Source organism: Nannospalax galili, unplaced genomic scaffold, assembly GCF_000622305.1.
Source record: "Nannospalax galili isolate Female #2095 unplaced genomic scaffold, S.galili_v1.0 scaffold409, whole genome shotgun sequence".
Taxonomy (NCBI): domain Eukaryota; kingdom Metazoa; phylum Chordata; class Mammalia; order Rodentia; family Spalacidae; genus Nannospalax; species Nannospalax galili.
Window position 1 is genome coordinate 1270022 of NW_008360308.1, and position 17588 is coordinate 1287609.

A 17588-nucleotide genomic window follows, 5' to 3' on the forward strand; every position below is an offset into this window, starting at 1 on the left:
GGCTTCCTATGATGGTTTTATCATGCATACACATTTAACAGTTCATATGTCTCAATGATTTTTCTGTTCTGAAAAGTATGAAAATGTGAGAGAAAACTGCCAAGCAGGAAATTAAATATACAGAAAGATAATGGAACTCAGAGAAGCAGAAAAAGCAGTTGAACTCTGTGTAACAATACTCACTTGTATTTCTACTAAATGTAGAGTTTCTTGGTGATATTTTTAATGCTTAACAATTGCTGTCCTATAGACCCTTTTTTCTGCTTAACAACTGCTGTCATATAGACATCTTCTCAAAATCTTGGGCTTCAGCCTGATGAGTCCTAGATGTCTTGGCAAGTAAAGCTGCTTGAGCCCTCTTTTCCAGCTTTAACTATGTGATGCAGCCCAATTCCACATGCACATAGCCATACCCTAACCTGTGTCATCTGCTAAAATAACAAGTGATTTGGTAGAAAAATATTCAGGTTTCATGTTTATAAATTATAATATTTAAACATTAAGAAAATGGTTAAGGCCAGTGAGATGGCTCAGTAGATAAAAGCATTTGATGCCCAAGCCTGGTGAATTCAGTCTCCCAAACCTATGGTGAAAGGAGAGAACTGACTCACAATAGTTGTCCTCAGAACACTGTGGCACATATATGCCACACACACACACACACACACACACACACACACACACATACACACACACACACATACACACACACACAAATTATTTTAAGCTAGAATAAAATAAAATAAGCCAAACATAACATCTTTTCTCTTCCAACCATCTGAATATGATTCCAGGGATTCTGTTGTTTATTTTTAATCTTTTGCAAAATTTACATATTTATTATGTCCTAAAAGTACACTTTATCCTCACTGTTATACAGCTTAATTATTTAATGCCTAAGTAATATTTCATTAATTGAGTATTAAGCAGTTTCCCTAAGCATTTCCTTCTTGACTTGAGTTCTGATAAATTCTCTTTTCTTTTACAAATATAAACAGCATTGTAACGAACATCTTCATGCCTAAGGTTTGTTAGTTATTGCATTTATTTCTGCAGGTCTAATTCTCAAAGTAAAGTTATAGCATAGAAAAATATATGAATATTTAAAAGTGTTTCACAAAGTATTGCTGAGTATTGCCAAAAGCAAAGGTTGAGTGAATCCAAAAAATATTCAGTGCCTGCACAGGGGCTTTCACATTTGTAGAGCAAGCATTCTGAAGGTGAAAGTTACAGAATTTACTAGTTCTAGGCCAGCCTGGGCTACACAGTAAGACCCTATCTCAAAAAATACAAACAACCCCTGCCCAAAATATCAGATTTTTGTATTTCCCTCCATTGAGGCCTTGTGATTTATTTTTAGGGAGAATAATTATTTAAAATTTTTATTTATGAGAGAAATTACATTAAATTTGTTGGGCAGCAGTGGGGGGAAGCACAGTTAGGGAAGGGGATCTAAATTCAATCAAAATATATTATATGAAAATCACAGGCATACAATGACAATAGAATACTATTCAAAGAAACAAAAGGAAGGAAACATACGACACTGATGTCTCCAGTGCCATAGGTCAATCTTACAGACAACTGTTGGTTGAAAGAAGGCAAACACAAATATTTATACTCCGATTCCTTTCTATGAACTACAGGAAGAGGTCTATTCAATCTTTTTTTCTAGTACTCTGTGAGAGATTCTTTCTGTGAATGGGGAGTAGTGTGTAGAAAGTGACAAGAGAGATGCTTTGAAGGTGATGGCAGTGCTCAACTCCCTGTTCTGAGTGGTGATTATGTAATATACATGCATATAATTACCTAAATTCATGAGGTGGACAAAATACACATGCATCTTACTTTGTGTTGTGTCAGTCATTCCTCATTGAAGACTGAGAGGTGTTTGTCTTTATTTTCTTTAATTTTCTCTTCCTAACATATGGAAGATGCTAAGACAAGGAGCTGACATCTATATTGGGCTACAATCCACACTTTTTTCTTTCAACTTTACACATTGATAAATTCATATCTTAGTTATACAGGCATTTCTGAAGTCTCACTGATGATTCAACAAGGTGAATTTGCTTGCTCAAAACCACAGATTAAATGAGGTTGAAAGTGCAATTTAAGCTCATATGAAGAAATCCTATGCAAAAACCATCAAATTGCATTTCTTTAATGGATGAATAAGCAAATAAATGAATGAATGAAGAGAAGAGACCATCCAGCTTGCAAAATGGATAAAGTACTTTAAAGGAGATACCAGAGGCACAGAAATGAAAAACTGATCATCCAGCATGAGTGGCTTAGAAGGAAAGAGGCTTACAGAACCCCAGTCCACATTGACTTGGAAGCAGATAGAGGACATAATTTGTGTCTTGAGGCATGCAGTTTCTGATAGAGAGAGCTCTTGCTGTTGTCCATTGCAGGGACCTGCCTGCTTCTTGCCAGTTCCTTTCCTGAGGAGTTGCATCTACCCTTCCTATCACCTGTACCAAATCCTCCCAGTCTTTGAACCAAGCAGCCCCAAAGTAGAAAGAAAAGCCCCTGTAGGAGCTTCCTTCCCTTCTCAGTAGGAACTCCCATTTTCCATAGAGCCAAGGTACATCCACATAAATGGCCACCTCCTTCACCTAGCTCCCTCCAAAGGAGAGTGCTATGGAGTCCCAATGTTCCTGATCTTTCCATGGAAGAATGTAGTCCTTCAAAGGACCTCTTTTTCTGCCAAAGAATATGTTCCCTGATTCTCAACAGGGAGTGTGTGCAGTAAGAGCAGCCCTCATCACAGAGCAGAAAGGAAGGGGACAAAAACAGATCCAGATGCTGAGAGGTGGTATCCGGGCAAGCATTACATCAGTGGATAAATAAATAGCATTTGGGGGTTGTATCCTCCCCCAAATTTTCATACTTTATGACCTCAGTGATAATGAGTGGAGAAAAAAACATTGTCTGTGAAGACTGCTGGCCTCAATAGCCACTTCCCTCTGAAAAATACTATCTCTAGCACAAGGTCTGAGACAAGCCACTCATCTATTTATTCAAAGAACTCAATGAGATGTAAAGATTGACATTTAAACTATTAACACTATATTATATTTGACAATGTTATTAAATATTAGGTCTGATTTATGGAAAGACTTAATCGTTTGGCAGTCCAGGTCAGCCTGGCACTGCAAAGACATTGGGCTATGTCGGATGTTACTTGGTGGAGTTGACTGAACAAAAGAAATAAAATTCCCACCAGCAGAATTAAAGTCTGACTTCATGTGACATAGTTATTATTATATAAATTTGAACCAATTTTCAACTCAATTCTGTATCTCAAAGTTTCTTCAATTGATAATTTTATTAGTTTGGAAGTAAAAAACTAAAATTACATGTCTAAATAATTTTTGTCGTGACATAGGGAAGGATGAACAAGAATTTGCAAATAGAAGCTAGGCATATTTCTTCTTACTTTGGTATGAAACTGGAAGAGAAATTAAAGCATGAGACTATGCAAAGTATAAACACATTGAAAGAATGAAATGGCAATGTTACTCTGTGGGAATAAGCAACATTTGGGTAACTAACTTCCACTCATTGTGTGGCCTTGGGCAGGTCAGCCTCTCTGAGGCTCAAGCCCCATTTCTACACTACGGAGACAACAAAAACCAAGTAGTCTACCTAAGATGAAAATAGCAGTGTACGTAAGTCATTTGTCACTGGGTCTGATGCTCAAAAATTGTGCAATGGAATTCATGGTGAGACTCTACTGGGCCAGGAAAAAGTATTGGTACAGTGAAGGAGAAGTTCCTAAGTCACCAGAGACTGGAAAGGACAAGAAAGGCGGAGACCATTTGCTACCAGATGGTGCAAAGATACAGGCTGAGTGACTAGAGGTGTCTGTGAGCTCCTAGATGATGCAGAGCTAGGCAAGGAGCTACTACAGGTGGCTATTGGTTACTAGATGGGACAGAGTGAAATGATGAACTGCTCAAAGTGCCTAAGCTGCCTATGGTGCAGAGTTAGAAGATGAGCTACTAGGTGGCAGGTGGAGGATGAGTTCCTAAAATTGCCTATGAGATCCTAGATGATGGAACACAAGATCACAAGCTACCTGAGGTACTTATGAGTTACGAAATGGTGCACAGATGTATTACATCACTTTAGATGTAACTGTGAGTGTCTAGATGGTGCGTAAACCAGAGGTTATGGTGAACAGTTAAGTGTACAGAATTCTGCTACAGGTCGATGGTTTTCTATATATTTGGCAAAAGTATAGAGAATAAATATTTTAGGCTTTAAAGCCATATAGCCTCTACCACACTATGTAACTCTGCTGAAGTAACAGGAAAGCAGACATAACTTGAATGTAAATGAACGGACGGAGATACTTCCTAATAACATTTTATTTACAAAAGTAGATTTGGATCATAATCAAACTTTGCCAACATTTGACTAGTCTTTCTTTTTTAAATGTCTTTAGTTCTGAGAATTCCATAAATGCAATATGCTATTTATGTCCATTTCCCCCTCAAAGCCCCTCATGTCTCCTCCAACATGCCTCACTAGGCCCAATTATAGCTACTCACATGTACATAGGTGTGAAGTCATCCACTGGGACAGGGGAAGCCTACCAGTTGTCACATCATCAATAAAGAAATTAGTCTCTCACCCAGCCACTATCCACTTGCTAATAGTTCCTCAATATGGGGTGGGGCCTGGGGACAACCTACACCATCTGTGCCAAGATTTGGGCTTGCTTGGTCTTGTGTATACAGGTAACTACAGCTGCTGTGAAATTATGCACGCCATAGCTATGTCATGTTCAGAAGACAGCATTTCCTAGCACCCTCCATATCCTCTGGCTCTTACATATTTTTCTGCCTCTTCTGTGATATTCCCTGAGCCTTGGTGGTGGTGGTAAGGTTATAGGTAAAATAAAAGTAATGAGGTGGAATACTAGGTGCAGAAATGCTTATCCAGGGAGGTATATAGGAGTATGGGGGGAAACTAAGGGGTGAAGAAGAGTGCTAACCCAAAGGAAGGAGGTATGACAAGCAATGTAGAAACCCACTATCCCACAACCCAACTTAAAAAAAATGGAGGGACAATAGAACACATCAACTAAGAAAGAAGAGGGAAAAATGCTGAGGATTAAAGGGTTAAGCAGGGATGGATCTGAGGGCATGGGGAAGAGGAGGTAGCAAGTGAGTTAACCAAACCAATGATGTATGGAAAAGCATTATGGAAGCCCATTAGTTAGCATGCTAATTTTAAAATACAACTTTAGAAAAGAGTTTGAATTAAATTATCCTGTATTGATAGACAGTGTTGACTTGATAGGTGCCTGTGGAGGGGAGGACTGAAGGCAGGCCCTTTATGGTCTTTCTGTGACACATTTCCCAGGACCAGGAGGCTCCCTCATATTAGATCCTCATATTAGTGTAAGTCTAAATATACTCTTTCCTTCTTCTATCACTGAACCTGAAGATGGTACCCTGCTAAGTGAGGGGAGCAACTATGGCCTGATTCATCTGTCTTCTCTCTGTCAGACAGCAAACATGATTCATTCAGAAAGAATGTGGTGTTTATTGAGACATACCAGATGACAGGCAGTTTCATAAAAATGCTTGCATTGCACCCTCTTCATAAATAAAAATCCTCCCTCCAAATTCCTCCTTGCTCTCTTCACTGTGGCCCGGTTCGATCTTTCTCGGCTGTATAACACTAGCATGATGCAGTAGAACACAGCAGAGGGAGAAACACGACATAAGTTTTTCTCCAGTTCTGCTACTATAGAAAAGGGGATTGCCTATTGCTAAGCACTATCCCACCTAAATTGGTTTCAAGTCATTAAAAGCTACAGTACTCCCAAATAAAAAATAATAGCAGCTCTCCAAGGTTACCAAGATACTAAGCTCCTTGACTTTAGTAGCAATTAGACATTGCTCCACAATTGCACAATGTCTGGGAATGGGGCGGAAGTCACCGAAGAGCACCTAGAAATTAGAAGTGTGATTGTCCTTCTGTGGCTAAAGGAGGTTCCAGTGTGGACATCTCCTGGCCTTTGTAGGGCAGCCTACACTGTACAGAAGCAGGCAGGCCTTCTCGGATGTGAACAGGGTGCTCCTAGATAGAAACTGGAAATTAAACCCTTTTTCTTTACTTTTGGATTTTGCCTTCTGATTTTTGAATTTAAGGCATGATCCTCACTTTAGGGTATGACCTTCTATAGTCTGTAAGCCTACCAAATCTGCCCCCAAGGGTATACAGAGAGAGACAGCTGCAGAGGGGCTGAGGAGAGAAAGCCTTTCAGTCAAAACTTTGCAAACAAACAAATGAAGGAGAGAATCTTGAGAGAAATCTGAGGGGTTTTGCCAATAAAAAATGCAGCACAGTTCATTTTCTGGCAATACTATAAACTTACTTTTATGACACTAGTTATAAAATCCTTAACATTCGTCTAGTTCTACTAGACAGTTTTTCCTTGGAGATTCAAGATGCAAAAGGGAGATTTGAGACCCCAAGCCTAGCTTAGGGTTTATAAAATGATATCATGAATGTAATATACACTGAGAAAAGATTAGATTCTGTACCATGAAACCATAGGCTTTGGTAAGGGATACTTATTTGTATCCTTGTTTGTTTTTATTTTACACTGCTTTTTAAATGAGAAAGACCCTAATTATTTCCAAATAGTGGACAATTTCTGAAGTGGACTAAGGGTGACTAGGACTGTGGGAAGGCATCTCCTTGGTGACCCATCTCCAGATTTGCCACCCTCCAGTGGGCATTAGTGGTGTATGTTGGTCTTTCCAGTACACCAAGGCAGGAACAAAAATAGTACAGGAAGAGACTGGCACATGTGAGAAGCAGAAGTCTGCCTGACTTGTTTGGATTTATTAATTTGGAAGAGCAGATTGGTGCACAGAACAGTGTCAATCACAGCCCTTGCTGTAGGATGTCTATCCATTTACTCAGGGCATGGCTCTCTTTTTATAATTGAATCATTTACTATTTATTATTGTGATAAATGAAAAAATAAAAAATGAAACTCCCACTAATCTACAGCTACCACTGATTCTGACTCACACGCACCAGTTTGCTCCCTCCTGCCTGGTGCTTCTTCCTGTCTGTAGCAACCACCATGGTGAATCTTTTATTTTATTACTCTGGATGTGTATATGAGAGTGTTTTATACATTTTTAAAGGGTATGAAGGAATATGTTATTTTCTATTAGCTGACCCATATAAAATAGCCTGCCAGGCTTTTTTGCTCAATATTATCCTGGTAAGATTCATCTATACTATTCAAGACAGCTGTAGTTCATCCATTTCACTGCAGATATTTTTTTCTCGATGTTAATGGCCATTTGGATTGTTTCCAGGGTCTGGGCTCTATTAGCAACGTTACCATGACCCTTCCTGTCTCCAGGGGTTCATGTGGACATTAATATTGGGTGGATACATAGGAGTGGAATTGCTGGGCCATAGGGTATGTGATGTCCCATTCTGCAAGAGAATGAGGAACGTTTTTCTGAAGTGGTTGTACTTAGTCCACTCCCACCAGCACTTAAGCACCTGTTACTCTGCAGCCTATCCACTGCTTCTCACTTTATACCAGGCTAATTGGTGGAAAATGATATAGCTTTATGGTGTTAATTTGCATTTCACAGATCACTAATGACTGTCTCTTCCTGTGACTGTTGTCCATATGCACTGCCTCTTCTGTGAAAGGCCTGTGCAAGACTTTCGCCTATTTTTCTACTAAACTGACTTAGCTTTGCTTTTTGGTTTGTAGAAGTTCACGATATATTCTTGATATTCCCCAGATGTTGGTCACATGTGTTCCAACTATTCCCTCTTTAAAATGTCCTGTGATAAATAGCTAGCCTTTTCTTTCTAAGTAGTGCTGCTGCAGTGAGACTTTATAAGAGCCTTTGTCAACTGAGTATTGACTCTCTGAGAGACCTGAAAGGCTGAGAGAAGGAATTCCAAGGCCATTCAGCCCAGGCCCCAGGCCCACAGTTAACTTTGTGTTCATTATTTCCAAAGAGGTCACCTGCAACCACAGGATTCACTATCAGGGATGTAAGAGGACCCTGCAGCTCGAAGCTGGAGCAACACCCTTTGTAGTGCATTGGGAAGTAAGAGGGTGTGCGAATAGCATAGTTACTTAGTATTTTATCTTTCTGGTTAAATGTAAAGGCTCAAAATCTACAATATATGTTTTAGATGTTATGTTTCTGAGGAGACCTAGAAACAGCAATTTGGCCAAATCTCTCTGGACTCTACGAGGTCCCAGACAGGAAAAATAGAACACTCCATGCAACTTGTTGGTGAGTTGAAGACCTGGGATTCATGCCCTATGTGTCAGGCTCTGCAGTCAGACATATCTACTTTTTAGCCTTGATAAATAAGAAATGAAAGTCAACGCTGTTGTCCTCCCCCTGTGATGGCTGTGTGAGAACTCATTCCCAGCAAGCATCCACCCCACGGAAACCATGAAATGAAGACGATGTTCTGCCCTAACACCCGAGCTTCCTACATAGAGCTGAGGGTCCTTCCAGTGGATGCCCTGTGGTTCTCCTGGGGGAGGGGAGGGTCTGTCAGTTTGTTGGGGACCACTATCCTCCTGAAGAGCAGATCAGTATGCCTTGATCTGCCTTCTTGCCCAGAAATTTGCTCAAGTTGACCTCACGGCCATGGTGCTGTGCAGAAAGGCCAGGCAGTTATGGAGTGACCAAGTGGAACAGAAGGGAACATGTTTTCTTGTTTGTGCATTTGCTTGTGTATCTTAAAGACATGGGAGAGATAAGAATCTATACGGTAGTAGGGAGGCAGAGGCCAAGAGATGAGAGATGACAGTGAGGTAATTGGGCAGAGAGCCTGCAGTGCTGGCCCAGGGCCACCCATATTGTTCACACTCCTCATAAGTTACCTTAGGGATGGTGGCTGCCACATGCTAGGATGCCTGGACAGGAGGATACCAACAGCAGCAGCAGTCACATGACACCTGCTTTGTCCCACCACTTTATTCCCCATCAAGCTCAAGGGCCACAGAGTAGCACATGACAATAAAAGCCAACCCTTAGCCCAGAGCCCAAGGAGTCACGGACTCAGAATCTAACTGTGAGAGACTGTTTCTGAACTTCATCTGTATGATGATACAGCAATGCTTAATGCATATGATTGTAGAAAACTAGTTAAAGGAGCGATGCCTGATGAGTTGTTCAGGATTGTAACTGTACTGGTTAATTATTTTTTAAATATTTTATTTATCATTTTTTTATGTGTATGAGTGTTTTGCATGCACGTATGTAAGGGAACCATTGTCGTATAATGCCCTCAGAGGTCAGAAGACATTGGATCCCCTGGAACTGGAGTTGCAGATGGTTGTTAGCTGCCATGTGGGTGCTGGAAATCAAACCCAGGTCCTCTACAAGAACAACCAGTGATCTTTACTGCTGAGCCATCTCTCCAGTCCCAATGTACTGGTTAATGATTACTGTCAGGTTGATAGAACCTACTACTGGAGAGAACCTCAATTGAGGAGCTGTCTCAAACAGATTGTCCTGTGACATGCCTGTGAAGTATTTTCTTTTTTAATTTAAACACTTTTGAGAATTTCATACATAAATATTACATGTGCATCATTTCCATAACTCCCTATCCCACCCTCTGATTGCTAATTGATGTAAGAGAGCCCGGTGGTACCACCCCTGGGCAGGTGGGCCTGGGTTATATAAGAAAGCAGGCTGAACACAGGCCAGATGAACAAGCCAGTAAATAGTGTTCCTCCATGGTCTCTGTTGCAACTCCTGCCTCGAGGTTCCTGCCTCTAGTTCCTTCCCTGATGTCCCTCAAAGTAGGACTATGGCCTGGAAGGATAAGGTAAAATAAATCCTATCCTCCCCCATGGTCATGGTGTTATCACGGTAACAGAAAAACGAACTAGAACAGCAACGATAGCCTTTCTCTGCCCTTCCTCTCTTTCCTCTCCAGTACAGGTTTCATCCCAAGATCACTGTCCTGGCCACTATCCCCAAAGCACCCCCTTTCTACATAGTACAGCCCTAAAGATGTACTCTGACTGCCTTTCAAGCCCTTGACCCATGTTTGTTCTGCCCAACTCAATACCCTGATGACTATGGGCATTCTTCTCCCTCAGTGCTTCCCTCAGCCCTTGGTGCTCTGTTTCTGCTTACGCCACATGCTCTAACTTGTATGGGGAAGATCTGCCATGCCACCAGCTCATCAGCCCGTGAGGAGGGAGGCCCAAATCTTCAGTCTAACCTGGTTGCTATTCCCTGACCAATTTCCCACAAGAAACTGAAAGGTAACTATTTCATGGCTCTCTGCTTCTGCACCTATGAATGGCTATCAGCTTGTGGAGTTTGAGGATATAGTACCTGCAGGCAGATACCTGTGGAAGGTAGTTTTGACCTCAGGGATGTTGACATCCATGGCTCCAATCCCAGCACATGTTCCCAGATACCAACTCCTGCCTACCTTCCTGATGCCTTCTGAAGGACTGGACACACAGTTGTCGGCCCCTCCATTCTTGCTGATGGTCCGCCAGAGCTCAGCAAATGTGCTATCCTGTTCCAGGGGGTTGGTACCCTTGGCTCGGAAGTATTCATAGACAGCAGAATCCCGGACGGTGCCATAAGACATCTCCAGTTGTTTGGACAGGTCCTGAAATGTCCTAAAAGGCAGAAAGGCAGCAAGGCATGAGCACATGTTATACACGACACATTACAGGGATAAGATGACCCCTCTTGAGCTCCAAGCCATGCCCCAACCCACCATCCAATTCTTAGCACCGAGCTCCCAACAGCACTAGTCCCTTAGCCTGAAGCAAGCTTATCAGGCCTTCATAAGTCACAGTTGTGTTTCCTCAATAAGCCTGCCAAACACACAGAACCAGGTTCTGTATTGAGATCATGGCATAAAACAATGAAGAAAGAATGATTCCTGCCATCAAGGAGCTTGGAATACAGCTGCAGAAATAGTCATCAAGACAGACACACTATGATAGAGTGAGGGCAACCCGAGATGCTAATCACTGAAATTCTCCACCCCAAGCACCCAGAGGCTAAGTAGACAAGATGGACATTGACAAGGATTGCTCCTGACACTCAGGCTAGTGTGGGGCACACTAAAAGGATGGCCCTATTTAGAGGTATGCTCTCCACAGCTCGCAGATGTGCTGGGGTTCCAGCAAATTACTGGCCTTAATCTACTTGATTACTGGCCTTCAACCACTTTGTTCTTTGAAAGAGTAATGAAAAATGGATTTTTACATGAATCTCCTGACTTTTTAAGTGTTGACATTTATTTAAAAGATACTGAAAATAGACAAAAATATTTTGAAGGACCTTGGGGGTCACTGTAAAGGGAGAAGAGGCAAGTAGTTCTAGCCAGGTGCACACTGAAGGGACACAGTGCTTCCAGGAGGCCCATCAGCCCCTTTGTGATAGACACCTAAGCTGGGGACAAAAAAACGAGATTTCTTTCCAGAAGGGGAAATGCAGGTATTTCCTAACTGCTGGGTTGGTATGACAGCAAATCCATTTCAAGCTGAAAATATTAAGCTGAAAATATGTTTCATACCCCTTCCCTAACGTTAGCATGCCTACAACAATTACATTAGTTTCTGGTTATGCAAAAATAATGTGACATAATGCCTTCTTTAAAATAAAATATAGAAAATGTTATATAACTTATCAAATGCATATATATATATTTTAAAATGGCAACACAGCATACTGTCGAGGGTCCACTGTTCACCCCCATGTTCACACAGCTCACCAGGAGCGAAAGTTGCTGTTACCACCCGGCAGCATAAGAGAAGATCCTATCACATGTCACGAGCCTGGGAAGAGATCCAAATTCAAAATTCAAAGCACAGTTTCTAGTGCATGATTGTTGTTTTTGCACCACTGTGATATCAAAGGCACTTTAGTTGAACTATCGGTAAGTTAGGAACCCTCAGTAGTGAGGACAGGAAGGGCCAATTAGTGCAATGTTCTTATTTGCTTCTTGAAAAGTGGTGCCCATCATGATGTTCTGAGAGAAGGCCTCATACCAGGGCAATCTGCAAAATTCAAAAAATCCCAATAAGAATCCAGGGCCCAACTTGACTGCTCTCTATTTTTCTTCTGGATGTCTCAATACCTCCTATTTATCAACCCACATCATTTTCCATGCCTTTTACTGAGTCTTTTCCTGGGAAGAGCCAACCCAACCAATCTTCAATCTTTCCAGACCATATATATGTGTGTGTATGTCTTCCCAGTCCAGTTACACACACACACACACACACACACACACACACACACACACACATAAAACTTCCAACTTCTGCCCTCACCTCCACTCGCTTTTCTCTCCCTACCCCATGCTATTACCCTTCCCCTCTCATCTGTGGTACCAGGCCGTACTATCCTTTGCCTGGAATCCCTGTATCTCAGTCATGTGCCTATGTTCTTCATCAAGATCTAGCTGTCAACTCTCCCTGTGGGAAGCCATTCCTGTCCCTGGTCTGCTTGTCTTGTCCCCACACCTAGAAGGCTTTCATAGCTGCAGCATGTTTCTGGGATTTCACATAGCTGTCTTCTAACACAAACACAAGCAGGAGTTTTGGAGTCTAATTGCCTGCCTTGTTTCAGAGCCCAAGCAACTTAGTTAATGGCTCTGTGCCTCAATTTCCAAATCATAAGATGAGGATTGGAAGCAAAGCATGTAGCAGCGGGTTCTTGTGAGGGCCAGGGGAGAATATGATCCGTTCATACAGTAGTGTTGATGGGGTCAGCACTCCAGAGCATCAGGCAGCGATTCTGAGATTGCATTCCACACCTGGGCCCAGAGTAGATGTAGAATTTGGAGGAGTGGAGCTGAAGAAGCCCCACCTTCACTCCATGGACCTGGACCCAAGGCTGGCACTGCACATGAGGGCCAGCAGTGTGTGGCTGTTCCCTCCTGCTGTAGCACCACATTCTATCAAATTCCCTTGGTCCTTGCTATGTGGTCTTGAAACAGAGCTCCAGATTCATTTCAATACATGGCAGATGAAAGAAAACATAAAATAACAAATTTGATGAAGAAATCTTCCTAATTATTGTTCATTATTTATATCTAATTGAAACAAGATGTTCCTTTGCTTGAAGGGCCCCAAGGGTTGTAACTATGTCATAATTTGCCTGTAATAAAAGGAGGGAAAATCTTCTTCTTCTGACATTTTTTAAAATTTTTCTCATGGTAATACAAACAAATACAGGCTTTGATGAATGGGAAATATCAGGATGAATTACACAGTTGATTCTAAATACCGAACTACTCTAAATTACTGCAGTTTCCACTAGTACAGAATGCATGCATAACTTCCATGGAGCTCAGATATCCTGTTTCATCTACACATTTAAAATGGAGATTTCTTCTCTCCTGTGGCATTTCTTCATGATGGAGTCCATGGCCAAAGACTTGGGAAACACCTTGGATGATAAGCAGGCAACCTGAATGTTTACGGCTCTGTATGTCCTTTTCTGTCCTGGTGCAGTTCATTGCTTCCTCCCCTAAAACATCACCTTGGTCCTCCTATGCAGCTCCACCTTCTGCTCATACCATCACCTCTTGTTGTCACAGATACAGAGGTGTCTCTCATCACAGATACATGCTTTCTCTTTAAAAAAATTTCCCAGTTCACCACCATGACTGCCACACAGTAGGTTCAACTATCATATTTCAGAGTAACTAAAGCTTAAGAGGCTGGGGGAAGGGGAACAGAATAGAGGGTTCACCACAAACCAAAACTATCATTTCCCTGGGCAGTCATCCTCTTGTCAGAGTTTTGGAAAGGAAACACAGGAAAGGGGAAAGGAGAATGAGGACATCCAGTCAGCTGGGCTGCAAGCCAGCACTGGAAATCAGTGGATGATAGATGTTGAAGCCAGAATGAACACTCATCCAAAAAAGAGAAGGCGTTTTGCCACAGGGTGGCTGCACTGGCAGCACATACAATTTAGCCTTTTCTTTCCTTTGGCTGTTAACCACCATGTTGGTGCTGGGAATCGAACCTGGTCCTCTGCAAGAGCAGTCAGAGCTCTTAACCACTGAGCCATCTCTCCAGCCCTTCAGTTTAGCCTTTTCTGAAGTCACTCTTTTCAGCAACGAGTAAACACAAGTGCCCAGACTTTTACACTATAGACAGATGGAAGATATGCCTGGCTATCACAGGTGAGATTTCTGTCAACTCACTGTGTATCCTGCACCTTAATAAAGACATTGAACCAGATATTTCCTCAAGCAGGTCCTAGAAATCTACTAGGTCAAGTGCAGTGGCATCTAAAGCAGGAGATGAATGGTGAGAATTTCCAGAGCTTCCAACATGGGTGAATGGCTAGAGAAGAAAACTAACTTTGACTAATCAATATGAGTAGGAATAAAATGCAGTTCCAAATGGGGGCATCCCTGATCACGAGGCGGGGGGAGCCACTAAATTATGAGTCAGACCTAAGGTTTCCTGAAGAAGCATTAAGCTTAGTCATAAAACCTGGGTGGAAGCAGTCAGGGGAGAAACAATAGATAGGATGTTCTAGGAAGAAAAGAAATTACCTCTGAAGGCCTTACTGAGTGACAGAACATGGCTCTTTGGGGATATACACTACAGGATAATTCCCAACAGCTGGAAAAGAGAGCTTTTGAAATCTGGCAGCTCTGTATGCTTTCCTGTCTCAGAATGTCTCAGGTGTCTAGAGTAGTCTCAAAGTAGCCCTTGGGGTTGCCATCTCAGTGGCCCCCATGGCATTATGACCAATGTGAACTCTTGGTTCTCACTCCAGATCTATCAGTTCAGAAACTCTTAGACTGGTACTAGGTAGATTGTGTTTTCACTGGTCCCTAGGTGACTCTAATGAATGTAAGTCCTAGAAACATTGACCAAGGCAACACTTTTAATGCCTGAGGTCTTAGCTTTCATAACTCATCCCTGTTTCACAGGGTTGGTGAATATTAATGCTCACAGGCATATACCCAGCACATGGTTACTGTTCAGTAAGTGCCAGCTCTTCTGGCTGTCAACAAATAGCTGAAGTGGTAGAACCATTGCCCCCCGCCCCGCCATGCAGGAGTTAAGGGTAATAGCTGGGGTGGTCATAACTGATGGAAAAACAAAGCATGGGCAGGAAGCCTATGTCAGTTTCCAGGATCACATGATCAGAGCCTACCTCGTCCTTGGTCCATCTGTCTTCAAGTAAGAAGCTCATACCCTCACTTGTTTCTGTCTCCCTACCAAAAATATAGGCAAAAGCTTCTGATCAGCACTAAAATTGTCACCTTATCAATCGTTCCTGGTTTAGGTATGCGGAATAGATAAATGTGATGGTCTGGAGAACTCTGAAACCAAATTGGGCCTGGGGACAACACAACTCCATTTTCAGGCTATCTGGACCCTTGCTTTGTGGGCAGGATGGTCACTGCCTAAAAGGGCCTCCCTAGAAAAGCAGGGAACAGTCGGGCAAGGAGCTGCTTGGGGAAAATGATTTCAAAAGCATCATTGCTGTGCTGCCCACCTGGGTCTGAATCAAGTGGTGAAATACCACAGTGCAAACGTGTGTCTTGAGGCTAACCCCACCTGTTTGCTGTGCCTCTTTTTGGAAAATAGCATGCAGTGTTAAAATCCTCCCACAGCAAAGTCTGCCATCTCTTCTGAGTTTACTTTTAAACCAGTATCTTCCACTCAGTGATTCGCTATTAAAACCAGGTCTGTAACCAATGGGAACTCTCTATATCACTTGCCCTGAACTGATGATTTGGGGGTGGGAGGGCTTCCCAAGGTGACTGTACAGCTGATACCTACGAGCATCTCAGATTGTCTTGCAAAAGAGCCTTTGCAACTCAGCCTTGATTCCCTTGCAGCCTGAGAAGCTCCACTCTCCTCTTAGTCTAGACCTGCCTACTGCATCCTGATCCCCTGCACTTAGACTACCTCAATTCTCCAGCTTAGTTTGTTAGACCTCCACAGGCTGTCCCCATACCCCACCTTGCCCTTGCCCTTGCCCTCCTGATCTGCCCGCCACAGTCATACTTTCTACCTGTTAAGTCAGATCCTGCCCACTGTGTCTTGATTCCCCTGTACCTTGGCAGCTCTACTCTCTACCTAAAATGGGTCCCCCTTTTAGCCCTGTCGCCAGGCCCATCCTGGTCTTTGGCCTCAGATCTGGATTATCTTCCTAACCCAAACTAGCTTACTCTTCCATCTTAGTTTGTTAGACCCTCTACAGGCTTTCCTACCCCCTGCCCCCTCCCAACTTGCCCTTGGTTTCCTGATCTGCCTGCCACAGACCTTCCTACTACCGTGGAAAGTCAGATCCCACACACTATACCTTAATGTCCCTGTACCCTGAGTAGCTCTACTCTCTCCACTCAATGGGTTCCTCCTTCTAGCCTCGGGCCCAGACCAGCTCCTTCTCTTTCCACCCATAACTCAAGGCTACCATTTTAGGCCATACCTGCCCACTGCATCCTGATCCCCTGCACCTAGACACCTAGACAAGCTCAACTCCCTAGTTTTGTTTGTTAGACCCACCAGATGTTGTCCCCAACCAGTCTTGCCCTTGGCCCCACTCCTGATCTGCATGCCACAGACCTGCTTACTCTCCAGGGCAGCCTACTATCATGCAAGAACCTGAAGCACACAATTTGTCTTTTTGCGACAGAGTCTGCTTGTAGCTCCAGCTGTCCTGGAACTCACTATGTAGACCAGGCTGGCATCAAACTCACAAAGATCTGCCTGCCTCTGCCTTCCAAGTGCTGGGATTAAAGATGTGCGCCACCATGCCTGGCCCACAACCAACTTTTCATATGCAAAAAGAAACCAAGTTATATCAAAAATACCAATAGAACCAAACATCAACTAAAATAAACAAAGGCAGAAGAGAATTTCCTATAGGATACACAACCAACAAAACAGCAATGCAAAAATGCAAATAATATGAAAAACCAAAAGAATATGCCCCAACAAAGCCCACCAGTCCTAAGTGCGCTGCAATGAGAATCACTTGGAGGAACCCATAATGGAAAATTGAAAAGAACAATCAAACATGATCAAAGAACTCAAAAAGGATAGGCATACACTTGTGACCGAAGCACAAGAAAGCACAAATGTGTGGCTGAATGAAATAACAAAAACAATTCAGGACCTGAAACGTTTACCTGCAAAAGAGATAGAAATATTGAAGAAAACCCAAGCCAAAAAGAAGATGGGATTGAAAAACTCAGTGAGTCAATTTGAAACAATAGGAGAAAGTCTCAAAAGCAGAATGAATGAAATGGAAAACAGAATATCAAGACTGGATGACAAAGTTGAAGAACTGGACCCCTCAAGAAAAGACTATTAAAGTTTAAGGAAAAAAAAAACCCAAAGAAATGGAATAATAAGGAAACATGGAACACCATGATAAGAACAAATCTACACAACATAGGCATACAGGAAGGCCAATCACAACGACCAGATCTTCACAGGATTATAGAAGAAAATTTCCCCAAATTAAGGAAAGACAAACCTACACAGATACAAGAAGCACACAGAACACCAATTATACAGAACCAGAACA

At 42.4% G+C, this 17588-nt stretch overlaps 1 protein-coding gene across 2 annotated transcripts in view; it reads right to left on the reverse strand.

Annotated features, from left to right (window-relative positions):
* Nucleotides 1–17588, reverse strand: part of Grid1 (glutamate ionotropic receptor delta type subunit 1) — an 829150-nt gene that overhangs the window by 42421 nt on the left and 769141 nt on the right. For both annotated transcript variants that reach the window (XM_008824432.2, XM_008824433.3), the window contains exon 13: nt 10486–10681. In XM_008824432.2, coding sequence (XP_008822654.1) covers nt 10486–10681 — 196 coding nt within the window. The remainder of the gene's footprint in view (nt 1–10485; nt 10682–17588) is intronic.